At 50.0% G+C, this 12,442-nt stretch overlaps 4 protein-coding genes across 4 annotated transcripts; 2 read left to right on the plus strand and 2 right to left on the minus strand.

Annotated features, from left to right (window-relative positions):
- Positions 1-23: 23 nt before the first annotated feature.
- Positions 24-1,658, minus strand: CABS01_06079 (amidohydrolase ytcJ-like protein; the record flags this gene model as incomplete). The annotated part of the gene is made up of 1 exon (XM_060539446.1): positions 24-1,658. The coding sequence occupies one exon, from the start codon at positions 1,656-1,658 to the stop codon at positions 24-26; it is 1,635 nt and encodes a 544-aa protein (XP_060404841.1).
- Positions 1,659-2,886: 1,228 nt separating this feature from the next.
- On the plus strand, positions 2,887-3,528 carry CABS01_06080 (uncharacterized protein; the record flags this gene model as incomplete). Its single annotated transcript, XM_060539447.1, has 1 exon — positions 2,887-3,528. The coding sequence occupies one exon, from the start codon at positions 2,887-2,889 to the stop codon at positions 3,526-3,528; it is 642 nt and encodes a 213-aa protein (XP_060404842.1).
- A 100-nt stretch (positions 3,529-3,628) lies between these two features.
- Positions 3,629-6,294, minus strand: CABS01_06081 (glutamine synthetase; the record flags this gene model as incomplete). Its single annotated transcript, XM_060539448.1, has 2 exons — positions 3,629-5,113; positions 5,167-6,294. The coding sequence occupies 2 exons, from the start codon at positions 6,292-6,294 to the stop codon at positions 3,629-3,631; spliced, it is 2,613 nt and encodes an 870-aa protein (XP_060404843.1).
- Positions 6,295-7,973: 1,679 nt separating this feature from the next.
- CABS01_06082 (serine/threonine protein kinase) lies at positions 7,974-12,309 on the plus strand (the record flags this gene model as incomplete). The annotated part of the gene is made up of 6 exons (XM_060539449.1): positions 7,974-7,986; positions 8,125-8,810; positions 8,863-9,972; positions 10,290-10,689; positions 10,758-11,523; positions 11,580-12,309. The coding sequence occupies 6 exons, from the start codon at positions 7,974-7,976 to the stop codon at positions 12,307-12,309; spliced, it is 3,705 nt and encodes a 1,234-aa protein (XP_060404844.1).
- Between the last annotated feature and the right edge of the window lie 133 nt (positions 12,310-12,442).

Raw genomic sequence — 12,442 nt, forward strand, 5'->3', positions numbered from 1 at the left:
GTTTCGAATTAAACCGAGGCGATCTAAGACGACACTGGATCCCAGATATCCCAGACTTTCCGGCCGCCAAACCAAGTCTCCTCCACTTGGGCTTGCAACAAGCTCTTCTCATCCCACTCCATATCAACCACAATGAAGTCAGCGCACTTCCCAGCCGCAAGGCTCCCCGTACGTTTCTCATCAAACACACTGCTAGCAGCGCACCAAGTAGCGGCTGTAATAGACTCACATAGTCCAAGACGGAAGTGCTCGTTGAAAGTCCCAGTGAATTTTGGATCTCTTGCAGACCGTCTCGAAGCCGCAACGTATAAATTCTCCATCGGTGCCCACGGCGAGGTCGGACTATCACTGCCGATAGCCATCAAAGCCCCCGAGTCGGCGAATTCGCGGTAGGCAAATGCTCGATGACAACGATCTTCTCCGATCAGGCGAGGCCATTCAGTGAGGACAGCCGGGTCCGAATGGACTGGTTGGATAGAGGCTGTGAGACCCAACCGGCCTAGGCGAACTGCATCTTCTGGTGACACAAGTTCTAGATGTTCGATGCGGTGGCGGCGGCCGGGGGTGGTGTGCTTCTCGATGGCGTCGATCGCCATTCTAACTGCCGCATCTCCGATGGCGTGCAGTGCGACTTGGAGACCACCATCATTTGCTTCCTTAACAACGGGGTCCAGATACTCCGGCTCCCAGATTGGTGGGGGCTTGCCTGCCGGTGCGTAAGGTTCCGAGAGAAACGCCGTGCAAGCATCGATAATGCCGTCGCATATCACTTTGATACCGACAATACGAAAGTTCGGGCTAGTGGTGGAGTTGTAAACTTGGCTCAGCTCAATGGCGCGACGAACTTGACGGGAGTTGGCATGATGATCCGTTGTTGGCTTGATCAGCCAGTACGCGGCTACATGGATCGGGAAATCTGGCTGGGTATCCCGAATGGTGATGATCGCGTCCCAGGCTTCCTCATCCATTGCCATCTCCACCACGCCGGTATATCCTGCCGCATTATACTCCTTCACCGCAGCGATGATAGCCTTGATACGCTCTTCTTTGGGGGATGAGGAAGCTTGGTACGGCCAGATGATGGACATCATTGCGCCTTCATCGAGAACACCAGATGGCTTCCCATGCTCATCGCGATGGATGCGTCCGCCAGCCGGATCCGGCACGTCGGCGACTCCAAGCTCTTTCAGAGCTGCATGATTACACCAGGATGAATGCAACGAGCTTGCATCGACAAAGATTGGGCGGGGATCAATATCATCGAGTAAAGCGGCCGAGACCCCATTCGGAGTCATCGAGTGCCTCCATCCTTTGCAGAGAATTGTTGGTAGATTCGGGTTTGCCTTGGCGTATGACCTAATGCTGGATCGGATGTCGTCTAACGTTTTGCAATTTGATAAGTCGAGTTTCCGAAGAGATTGTCCTAGTAGGAGGAGGTGCATATGGCCGTCGATGAAGCCGGGAAGGACTGTACGATGTTGCAGGTCATGGACCTTGAACCCCGTTAAGTCTGATGGTTCTATTTCCTTCCGAGTTCCGATAGCTGCAATCTTCTTATCTATTACCAAGAGACTATCGACGAAAGTTGCTTCGGCATTGAGTCCTGTCCCGGCGTTGAGGAGGACTCTGCCATTGTGAAAGAATGACCCTGCAAACATTACAATCACACAGAAATTCTTAATCCCAAGTGAATTTTGAGGTAGATTATAGTTGCTAGTTTCACTTAACAAAAATCGTCGCTGTGAGTTGTCTTAGTGAGACGCTCAAAGGTGCTGATGATAACGTACAGAGAGGAAGCTTGAGGCTTCAATCGTTTACTTCTTGTCCGCAAATCTGCATGTAAGTTGTTTTGATGCAGGTAAAAACTAATTCCAAGTCTTGTCACGTTTTCGGAGCCCTTTCTTATTCTTATAGTCTCAGCTAAGCCTCAGGTGCTCAATACTACTTATCTTGAGTCGCTAGTGATTCCGAGAAAAGATCTTGTCAACAGAAATCAAAGTGGGTTTTCGTCATTTAGCGCTCGTCACGACTTTACTTCCCAGTTCACTCAGCTCTCATACCCCATTTTAGCTCCCGAATAGTCAAAAAGCGGGGCAAGACCTCTCCTCGACTTTCCTTCCCAGTCAAACTAGATAGCATCGTTCATAGCGCGGTTAGAGGAAGACCGCGCTCCGTTGGCTTCCGCAATCAGCTTCTTTGCCCTGATTCACCCAACTCATCATGGCTCTCACTTATCGAGTCGTCGATTGTCGTCGATTGTCCTAAAGAACATTTGAGAATAACTATGCCTTGCTACTTGATAGATCGATCTTCCTCCTACTTTCGTCGGGCTGTCTGAGCCTGCATTTTGAGCAAGAAGAAACAGACGCTTAAGGCCCAATGAGAAGGCGCGATTGAGTCAGAATTGAAACGCATGGAACAATTCAAGGGGAACAACATAGAGGTAAGAAAATTTTGAATGACAAAGGTATCGGTCAAGTCATTCCTAGAAAGATTTACGTCCAGCCCCAACTTATATGCAATCTCTATGTGACTTCGGTCGATCCCCCGGCCACGTGAACGCGACCTGAGTAAGGAAGAGGAGGTCATAGGTGCGGGGTCGTGACCAACCGATATTCAAGCAACCGTCATTACCGGCGTCTTCAAGCACACTCTAAGTATCAAAGACGAATTGATTACGAATGTAAAAGTAAAAATCACTCTTTACACCGTTGATTCTCCCAACTTTCGAAATATGTATCAGTCACAGATCACATTTACTTTGGATACGGTTTGTCCCTGGTGAGCGTCTGATCCCATCACAGTCTGATTTTTTACCATGAGCGAAAGTTGACTTCGGGGAAAGGACCTACATTGCTAAGAAGAGGTATTAAATCACAGACATGGATGCGATTTAGTGATCTGACAGTAGGCAGATTGGCGGAGGCTCTCGACCAAGTCGCAGCTAGCCCCAATGGCAAAGATGTTTCCTTCACCTTGGTCTTCCGTCCGTACCAGCTGTATCCGGACTTCCCTTCAGAGCCGCAGGACAAGCGGCACTGGTACACAACAGCAAAGCATGATGCCTCTGATCAAAAGCAAGAAGTTTTCGAAGCAACAATGGGGGCCCTCGGATCTGCAGCTGGCATAAACTTTTCCTTTGGGGGCACGATGTCCAACACGCTTCCATCGCATCGAATCATCCAGCACTTTCAGGAAGCCAAGAATGCAGAGACTGCAAATCGACTAGTTGACGCGTTGTATAGTCGCTACTTCGAACGCGAGCAAGATCAAAACTCCAAGGACGTGCTGATTGAGGCGTGCGTCGAGGCCGGTATTCCGGAGACGGAGGCGAAGGCGGTTGTGGACGATGAAAGTGAAGGGAAGATGGAAACGAGAAACATGGTTCGGATGGCCGCCATGGATGGCGTTGATTCGGTACCGTATATCATGTTTGAGGGCCGTCGGAGAGATCTCACTCTCATCGGGGCCAAGGAGGTTGATGAGTGTGTCAAGACTTTGCAGACCATCATCAAAGAGAGCACGTAACGAAGTATACTTAGTATTTTTGTTTCATTCAAAGTGTGTAGGTAGAGCACCCAGATAAGATAATTTTGGTCATCGGCTCCAGTTTGGTCGAGATGTTGTCCTAGTATCGCTCCAAGATCCACTGTCGGCGGTCATCACTACTAATAGCCTCCAGGTTCTTCATTTCCTCCTCCTTAATTGTGATGTATCTCTCTATCAAGTCCTCACCAAGCAGCTCGTTCATGACATCGTCCGCGCGGAGAGCTTTGAGCGCCTCTGGCAGACCTGAGGGAAGCATCTGCTCGACGCCCAGCTCTTTCCGGTCATTCGGCGTCAAAGACGCAGGGTCAACCTCGCAATCGCCCCAGGTCATCTTCTCGCCTTCGATGACACCGTGTGTGCCTGCGCCCAGGAGTGCAGCGAGTGCAAGGTACGGATTTGCGATGCCGTCCATACACTTAACCTCCCAATGGCTGTTCTCAATCTTGCGCAGCGGCGTCTCTCTGTTCTGGGTGCCCCACGTAACCCAACGACCCCCGGCCCAGCAACCATCTTGGACTCTCTCGTAGCTGACAGGGTTGCTGTATGTGAAGGCCGTGATTGCGCGAAGGTGCCTCAAGATCCCGGCATAAAATGGTTTGTACGTCTCTGGCTTTGAGCCTGCAGCGGAGTTAATTGACATGTGCACATGGGCTGCGGTGCCGCAAGCTGTCGGATATGGTTTGGGGTGAAGAGTCATCCTGTAGCCTTCTGCGGCGGCGATGCTTGAGATGACTTCACGGACGTAAAGCAATGTGTCGACTGCTTCGAGGGGAGGTGCCTGGGGAAGGATGACTTCGAACTGGCCGGCCGCACTCTCAGGGTGCACTTGTTCGATGTAGATGCCGTCTGCGTCTAGCTCGGCCACAGCCTTCTCAATGACTTTGGCGAAGACAGGGTGATCCATCATGCGGGAGGTAGACCATGCGTGCCCGTCATTGCTAAGAGTTTTGTACTTTTCGAAAGAGTTATCTACGCGCTCGAGGAGAACCAGCTCAATCTCAAATCCGAGACTGAAGGTCAACCCATGTCGGGCAGCTATCTCGATCACCCTTTGCAGTAAGGATCGCGGGCAGAAGGTTACAGCAGAGCCGTCATACTCTCTGAAATCGCCAAAGACGCTGATATGACCTTCTCTGGGACCCTCCTGAAGTGAGGTGAAGTCGGGATGTAGGCGGTACTCTCCGGTGCCAGATGCCCCTGGGACCACGTGGTCGTTCTGCAACAGTCCGAGACTTGCTTTTGTGATACTAATGGAGAAGTCACCGTCTTCGTTCATTACAGAGAGAACTTTGCGCATTGGTATTGCGCGAACTCGTGGTGTTGCTGTCAGGTCATTCCAGTAGATGCGCAGGTATTGAGGTGGCTTTTTTCCATCCAGGAAAGCTTCGAGGATGTCAAGATCGCTTCTTCCTGACAGTCTTCTCGGGTTCGCAATTGTTTCATCGAAGCTGAACTCTAGTCCGAGATGGTACACACGGTTGGAGTTGTTGAAGAGGATGTCTTTGACGAGTTGAGTTGCTTCCCGCCAGGTCATGTGTCCCTTGCGGGAATATTCAGACAAGACCTGGATCATGTCAGCCTGGACGGAAAGAAGAAGCGGCGTATGATATTATTGACCTTTTCCAAGACCTCCCGCACTTGAAGGACGGCGAGAAGGTAAGTTTCTGGAAACCAATGCCCATCAGTGCTCCACAATATCTTAGACCAGGGACACAACTCTAGGACCTGCCGCACGGCAGTTTCCTGGCCATCTCTGCTCAGGAACGGAAATATCTCGCCAATATCAGTGTAGACATTGGCATACACAGACGCCAAGTATCCAGCCTCTCTCATGAAGGGATAGCTAGCATGCAGGAGTACGATGGGAACTGTGGGATACTGGCGAATGAAGTCTTGTAGATGTGATGGGGAAGCGGAAGTGAGAGTGATGTCGTTGTCGCCGAGGCCAGTGTGAAATTGAATTGGCTTCTTGCCAGAGCCTGAAGCATTCCTGATGAGACAAGCCAATCTGTGCACCAGGTACTCATTAAGCCCACGGTGATTGACGCGTGTGAATGCCTTGTCAGTGCCTTTAGTATGTGTCTCATGGATCTCCTCAAATACCTTGCGAGCCGCAGCAGCGTCAGGTCTCCTGGGAATACCCAAGCCAGTGCGGTAGCAAATCACGGACTTGAAGCCAACGACTTCCGGATCGGCTATGGCCTCCACAATACTGTGATCGAACGCTTTCAATGCCTTTTCAAACACAGACCCGGCGTCTTTGGCTGTTCTTGGAGCATGCTCATCCGTGGGGAGATGGTTATTGATAATGTCTGCCGCAATCTTCTCGATGCGCACAATCCTCTTAGCGGGGCTGCGTGTAAGGTCGCTGAAGTACGTGTAAGGATAGACCGCATTCTCGCCATCTAAACCATCATCGACCAGAACTGTTTCAATTCCATTGAGGCATTCCGAGACCCAGGCATCATAATCCTCGATGCGTTTCGCCTCAATAGCATTCACGACGGCTTCCCAGCTCGGCTCGCATCGAAGGATCTTGGAGAGCTGTTTGACGGCGCGCAAATGGGCCAAACTGGTCAGTGAGGCGTGGATTGCATCGCCGTGAGCTTCAGTGGTGATTGATAGAAGAGGGTAGCGGCCAATTGCATCGAGATCTAGAAGAGGATGCGCATGGTTGTCGATGATGGGCGTCGTCTGAATGGTGTGGGTGAGGAGTGCCTGACCAGTAAGCTTCGCGGGATCCATCTTCGCGGAGAAAGACCACCAGAGAGGTCTGGATTATAGCTTAGGTTGGAAAGGAATTATGACAGCCTTTCAACCGCAAGTTGATGGATTTAGTCCCCAAACGAGATGGCTTTCGGCCTGGTAATTTGGTTGCGTAGATGTGAAGATGCAGCTGGCGGAAAAGGGAGGGAGGGGTAGGTGATCAGGCTGTGAAATGACGTGAGATCTTATCGCTGCCGCTGCCGTGCTATGCCGATAGGAGAGTCCATGTCTCACAGCTTCGGGAATCCTCGCCTCCCTTTGGATAGATCGCGAGGGGAAACAACCCAGCCCCATCTCGCCCATTCGTAGATGTAAACTGGCCGACGTCACGGGCTGGAACGTGTAGTGGTGTTCGTCGGTTCAATAAGCTTTATACCCCGCAATCAACGGATGCTAGGTGTCAGCTAGGGTCGATAATAAGACGAATCCGCCAGAAGTCCATGTTAAGAAAGCTGCGAAGATGATGTTCAAGGTCATGTTAGAAAGACTGCCGTAGCCATTTGTGTTAACGATGCCATTTCGCACTCATTGTGAGCATCGCTGATGTCGATGGATTTTCGACAGCCTTGAAGTTTCTTATTATATGATTGATTCAAGGTCGTGTAGGTACCTAAAGCACTTGAACGTACTGCACAGGCCCGCCGGAGTCCCGAGCCGTTCGGCGGGGTTCTACTGTCGAGTAAACTTCGGGCCGGCTCCGGCAACCGGCATGAACTCTCCCTCATTATTAACAATAACGGAGATTTGAAATGTCACTTTTCTCAACCGTCGCCGAGGAGCGCGCAAGATACCTAGATGTTTGTGTTCCCCAACGCACGGAACCTCGGCGCCTACTTACATGCAGGCTTTCGGAACTAGCAGAGTCCAACGAAATGGTATTTCAGGCAGGCTGGACGAAATCTCGCATAAGTCGGCGTGCCACAAAGCCGCGGGACATATCGCCTGCAGGACACTCTAGGACATTCATATCAGGCTGACCAACCCGAGACTGAAGTCTACTGTCCCCAGGAATCGAGTGAGACCACCTGCTTGCACCCGACCCGATCCACCAGCAGCCTGCTTCAAGGATGACCAAAATTCTCAGATATCGCGCCTCGAAAGACTCGAGATCAGCACTCTCGTGCCGAAACCCCTGCACCGAGCCTTGCTGCTGATACTCCAGACGCTGCGCCAGTTGCCACTAGGAACAGCCACTCTATTCAGCTTCTGCATGGCGACCATGTCTTATCACAACCGGACGCCTGTCTTGCTGGCCACTTTCTTGCAAGTTTGCAGATAGCTTGGCCGTACGCGTCCGGCCGTAGTAAAACCCGGCATAAGACCATTATGTTACTCGCCGCCCCCGCACTGCAATCCCCGACTCGATTGGGTTCTGACTTCAACTCAAAAAATGTCTGCTAGCAGTATCTTTGAAGCTACCGAATACTTCGCTTGGCCTATATCTTGTACAATCCTCCTCCTATTATTTGTGCACTACTTCGCTTCGCCGGTGAGTCGACCTTTTAGCTTACGCCCGATGTGAAGAGCACATGCATTGAATTGAGGCTGACCCGTACAATTAGAAACCCCAATACGGATTGCCTCGATCAGAAAGTCGCACAAGAAGGCGTTCAAGTAAAATGGCGCATCCAGAAGACACTGTAGAAAGCTCCGTAATTATGTCAGATGGAAGTGAGTGCCCTGTTGGATGGACTCAGGACTGTGTCCCGGAAATCAAGCTTTGCCCAGGGTCACCGTAAAAAGTTGACATCTGATACAAACGTACTTGTTGACAAGGATTTGTTCAATGCTGATTACTACGTCGAGCAGAAGGATCTCTGCGTACGGACCCCTCTACGAGCACTGATGGTCATGTCTCATCAGAGACGAACCAAACGCACTCACCCGAAGCAGCTTCTTCTCCTCTCAGCTCCTCTCTTAGCGATGATTCACTTGAGGACAGAATCAACCGGGACCTTTGTAAGACCGAGGACGACAAAGAGTTTCTACCAGCCGACATTATCGATACCTTGACATCTAGGAGTATTGTCGAGGAAGAGCTCGAGGCGTATGTGGCAAGTGATCAACTATCATCCCTCGTAGCCTACGTCACGAACCCGAATCAACCTGCTAGGCGGCTATTTCTTACTCTGGTTGTTTGCGATGATCTGAAGCGACTTCAAGATCTAGCCGATGCTCCTCAAAAGTTTCATGACGACGACTTGCCCGTTAAGGTCGTGAAGAACCCTAATACGACTGGGTACTGTATGGAGAGCATCGGAGGCGGCAAAATGTGGCCTTTATTCGCAAGTCGCCGGAAGGCCACTCTTGACAGTTTCTTTCACAGTCAATGGCAATTTCTTGCGCCAGTCTTCACTGCCAATTCCTTTCGTCACAATCTTCACTCTAGTTGTCCTCTTCCTTTTATCATAAAGATCAACCACCAAAAGGCGGGGTTTTTCAGTTCCGTGTTTGAAGTGGTGATTCATGATGCACATCAGAAGGTCCTGCCGATGGTGAAGATCTTGCCCCGTCAAGATGTGCTTTAGTAGCTTACAATTGATACAGATTACAGGAAAGAAGATTCGTGTCGCTTCAAAGGAAATGAGAATTGGGATGGATTCTTACTATGAGAAAGAGGCGGATATTCTGGAGACCATACGCAATGTCGACAACCCTCATCTCATTAAGCCCTTGGCGGCATATCGAAGAGGTGATCTCAGGGGCTTTCTTTTCCCTTGGGGGGAGGGTGGCAACCTGAAAGAATTCTGGAGCTCCCAAGAAAAATTGCGACCTGTGCCCGTCAGGGACCCTCATCTTGTTCTTTGGGTTCTACGGCAACTGCAGGGAATCTGCGGATCCATCAGTGCCTTGCACGAAAGGAACTGCCGACACGGAGATCTGAAGCCCGAGAATATTCTTCATTTCCTTGAGACTGACGGCAAGGGTGTTCTCAGAGTCGCCGATGTAGGGCTCGCTAGATTCCATCTCGAGGCTACGAGAGATCGAAACCAGCCGACGAATACCATGACCGGCACTGTCCGTTATGAGCCTCCGGAGTTCGGGCTTACTGAGCAGATCTCCCGACTCTACGATGTGTGGTCACTGGGCTGCGTCTTTCTTGAGTTTCTCATCTGGGTGCTCTATGGGAACAGCAAACTGAAGGCCTTCAACAGGGCCAGTATCGAAGAGAAATTCTGGAGCAAAGATGATGAAGGCTACCATCAGCATCGCGAGGTCAAGGGGTGGATTTCTCGCATGTCGAAGGACCTTCTGCGAAGCGACATTACATCGAACACTGCGCTCAAAGACGTACTGGAGCTAATTGACTTGAACATGCTAGTACCTGAAGTCGATGGTCGGACAAACTCTACAGACCTGTACGAAAGGCTGAGGAGTATTTTTGAACAAGCTAAGGCACACGAAAAGTATTTGCTGGATTCTACTCTATGGGATCGCATCAGCACTAGCGCAGTCCCCGCTGAACACAGGCGCTCTAAGCTGGAAGTTCCTGGTCAACGACCTCTCCCAGGTCGCGCAACAACAAGTCAAAACCTACAGCCTGCGCTTCTAGGGATCGCACCAAACGTGCCCATACCAGACACTCCTATGATTGTTGAACCCGTTGCTGAACTAAGCGATGTCAACATGCAAGTTCCGATTCCGAATGCTCAAGAAGTAAGAAAACCCTGGCATGATACTACATAGCAGTCTCCATAAGAATTGATGCTAATGAGATACTTCGTGTACAGTATGTGAGTGTGAGATCTTTGTGATGGTTGATTTCACTTTGAAAAATGTGCGGTCTCTCGGTATATTCTGTACTAACTCGAGTCGTCCCAGAACGTAAGCTACTTCTAGTTGACATCGTAGTCCTTGATATTTGCCTTCAGGTATTGCTAATAAGTCAAATTGACTCATTTTTGACACTGTGATAGATGGTAAGTCTCTTCGACATACTTGAAGCGATTTGTAGCTAACAGTCCCTTATGTAGCGCGTAAGCCTTATCAGAAACTCCTGCTCTAGCCATTTTGCTCCCGCTAATTCTCATCAGCAACTTGACAACTTCCGAGATGTGTGGGAGTTGCAGAGTGATAGCCATTTCGCTAGTGAATTCTATCACAAATCCGCATCGCCCCTCCCGACCCCACAAGGTTCCACACTGTGCAGTAATTGCAAGGGGTACAATATCTGGACGCCGATGTTTCTTATTTGTGAACGACTTAGAGATCTCAAATCCAGATCTCAGGCTTGCGAGCTGTGCGCCATCCTAGTTCGAAGTGCTGAAATGCTTGGCATAGAAGATGGTGGTGAATTGAAGTGTCGAAGAGAAGGCTCGTCGTTGAAGATTGATCCTGATGGTCCCACCATTTTGAGTCTTTATGTCAGCCCAGGTAAGCATCGGGTGCAACTTCGTTCACATTGTTGGTCGACCATGCCTGCTTACTGGAAACAACAATAGCGACTGGCGGCTCTATACCGCCACATGCACAGATCGGCTTTCCTACCCTACCGGAAACAGGCTCCCCTGAGCAATATGTTCTGCTGAACGAATGGCTGCGCGTGTGTGACGAACAACACAGTCATGGCGTCGATGATCGTACCGAGCTACCCACTCGCGTCCTTGATGTTGGAACAGACCCGAATTCTACTATTCATCTCTGCGAAGGGAAGTTTCTTCCACTCGAACGATACACTGCCCTGAGCCACTGCTGGGGAGTGAATTCTCAAGCTCAAGTTCGCACCCTGAAGGAGAATATCGATGTCTTTCGCAAGCGGATTGACTTCGGCATTCTTCCAAAGAGTTTTCAAGACGCGGTCAAAATCACGAGAGCGTTGGGACTACGCTACCTATGGATTGATTCACTCTGCATTGTACAGAACGATAAGCAGGATTGGGCCTATGAGGCCACGCGCATGGAGCATGTCTTCAGCTCTGCTTATGTCACTATCGCAGCTACAGCAGCGTCTTCTTCGGCTGAAGGCTTCTTGCGACAGAAAGCAAAACATCCATTCGTAACATTGGAGGGACCCGACAGTGGCTTTACCTTTGTGCGCAAGTCGATTGACGACTTTCACCAAGATGTCGAACAAGCTGTGCTCAACCAGCGCGGATGGGTGTTACAAGAGAGGGCATTATCGCGCCGAACACTTCACTTCACAGCATCTCAGGTGTATTGGGAATGCGGAAAGGGCGTTCATTGTGAGACTTTAATGAAGCTTTCTAAGTAAGTCCCAGATCTTTGGCTCTTGGAGGTCTAATAGCTGACATTGGTGCAACAAGCCGACAAGCTGCACTTCTCGGGGACTCCGATTTCCCTAAATCAGCCTTAGAGTACTTCAAGGGAGGCCGAATTGTGACATTCCAAACCCTCTATCAGATGTATTCCCGGCTCGCATTCACAGTACCGAGCGATCGGTCCATTGGAATCAAGGGTCTAGAAGAGAGGCTGGTAAAGGACTTTGTTACCAAAGGAGGATTTGGAATTTTCGACGAATACCTTCAACGAAGTCTCCTTTGGCAGAAAGCTCTTGATGCGTCACTCGATAGAATCTCATACCCTCCAGGTAGGCGAGTCCCCTCCTGGTCCTGGATGGCATATCAAGGCCCGATAGCCTATCTAGAGGCTCCCTTCGAACATATCAACTGGACTAAAGATATTGTTACGCCTTTCAACACCGACAGCGGGAAGAAAACTCATTGGGAAGTCTCCGAGGGCAGTGAGATTCCTTTCCTTCGTGGCGTCGCGAGCCGTATCAGCTTGGATGCCATCGAACTCCTCAAAAGAGTAAGATTCGATGAGTCAAAGCTGCATACGATAGATCAGTTGAGATGCATTGTGATTGGGAAGGAGAAGACAGAGGGTTTGACCCGGGAGCCAGAACATTATGTTCTTGTCATTGCGAGGCTATCTGAAGAACAAGGTGGTCGATATGAGCGCGTTGGCGTAGGAAGATTACTGGCTGAGCACATCCTACTGCGAGAGCCGCAGCTCAACGTTGAGGTGCAGTAGGTTTTTGAGAATTTTTGATGTAAAATCTCCTGGTTTTCATGAATTTAATGTCAAAGTGGGATATTATCTGTTTTCTTCCAGATCACTTTTTAGGTGACCTTATTCCTATCAAGCAAGTATTTGACTTTTAGCT

This window comes from Colletotrichum abscissum, assembly GCF_030869225.1.
Source record: "Colletotrichum abscissum strain IMI 504890 chromosome Unknown Scaffold_12.1, whole genome shotgun sequence".
NCBI lineage: Eukaryota > Fungi > Ascomycota > Sordariomycetes > Glomerellales > Glomerellaceae > Colletotrichum > Colletotrichum abscissum.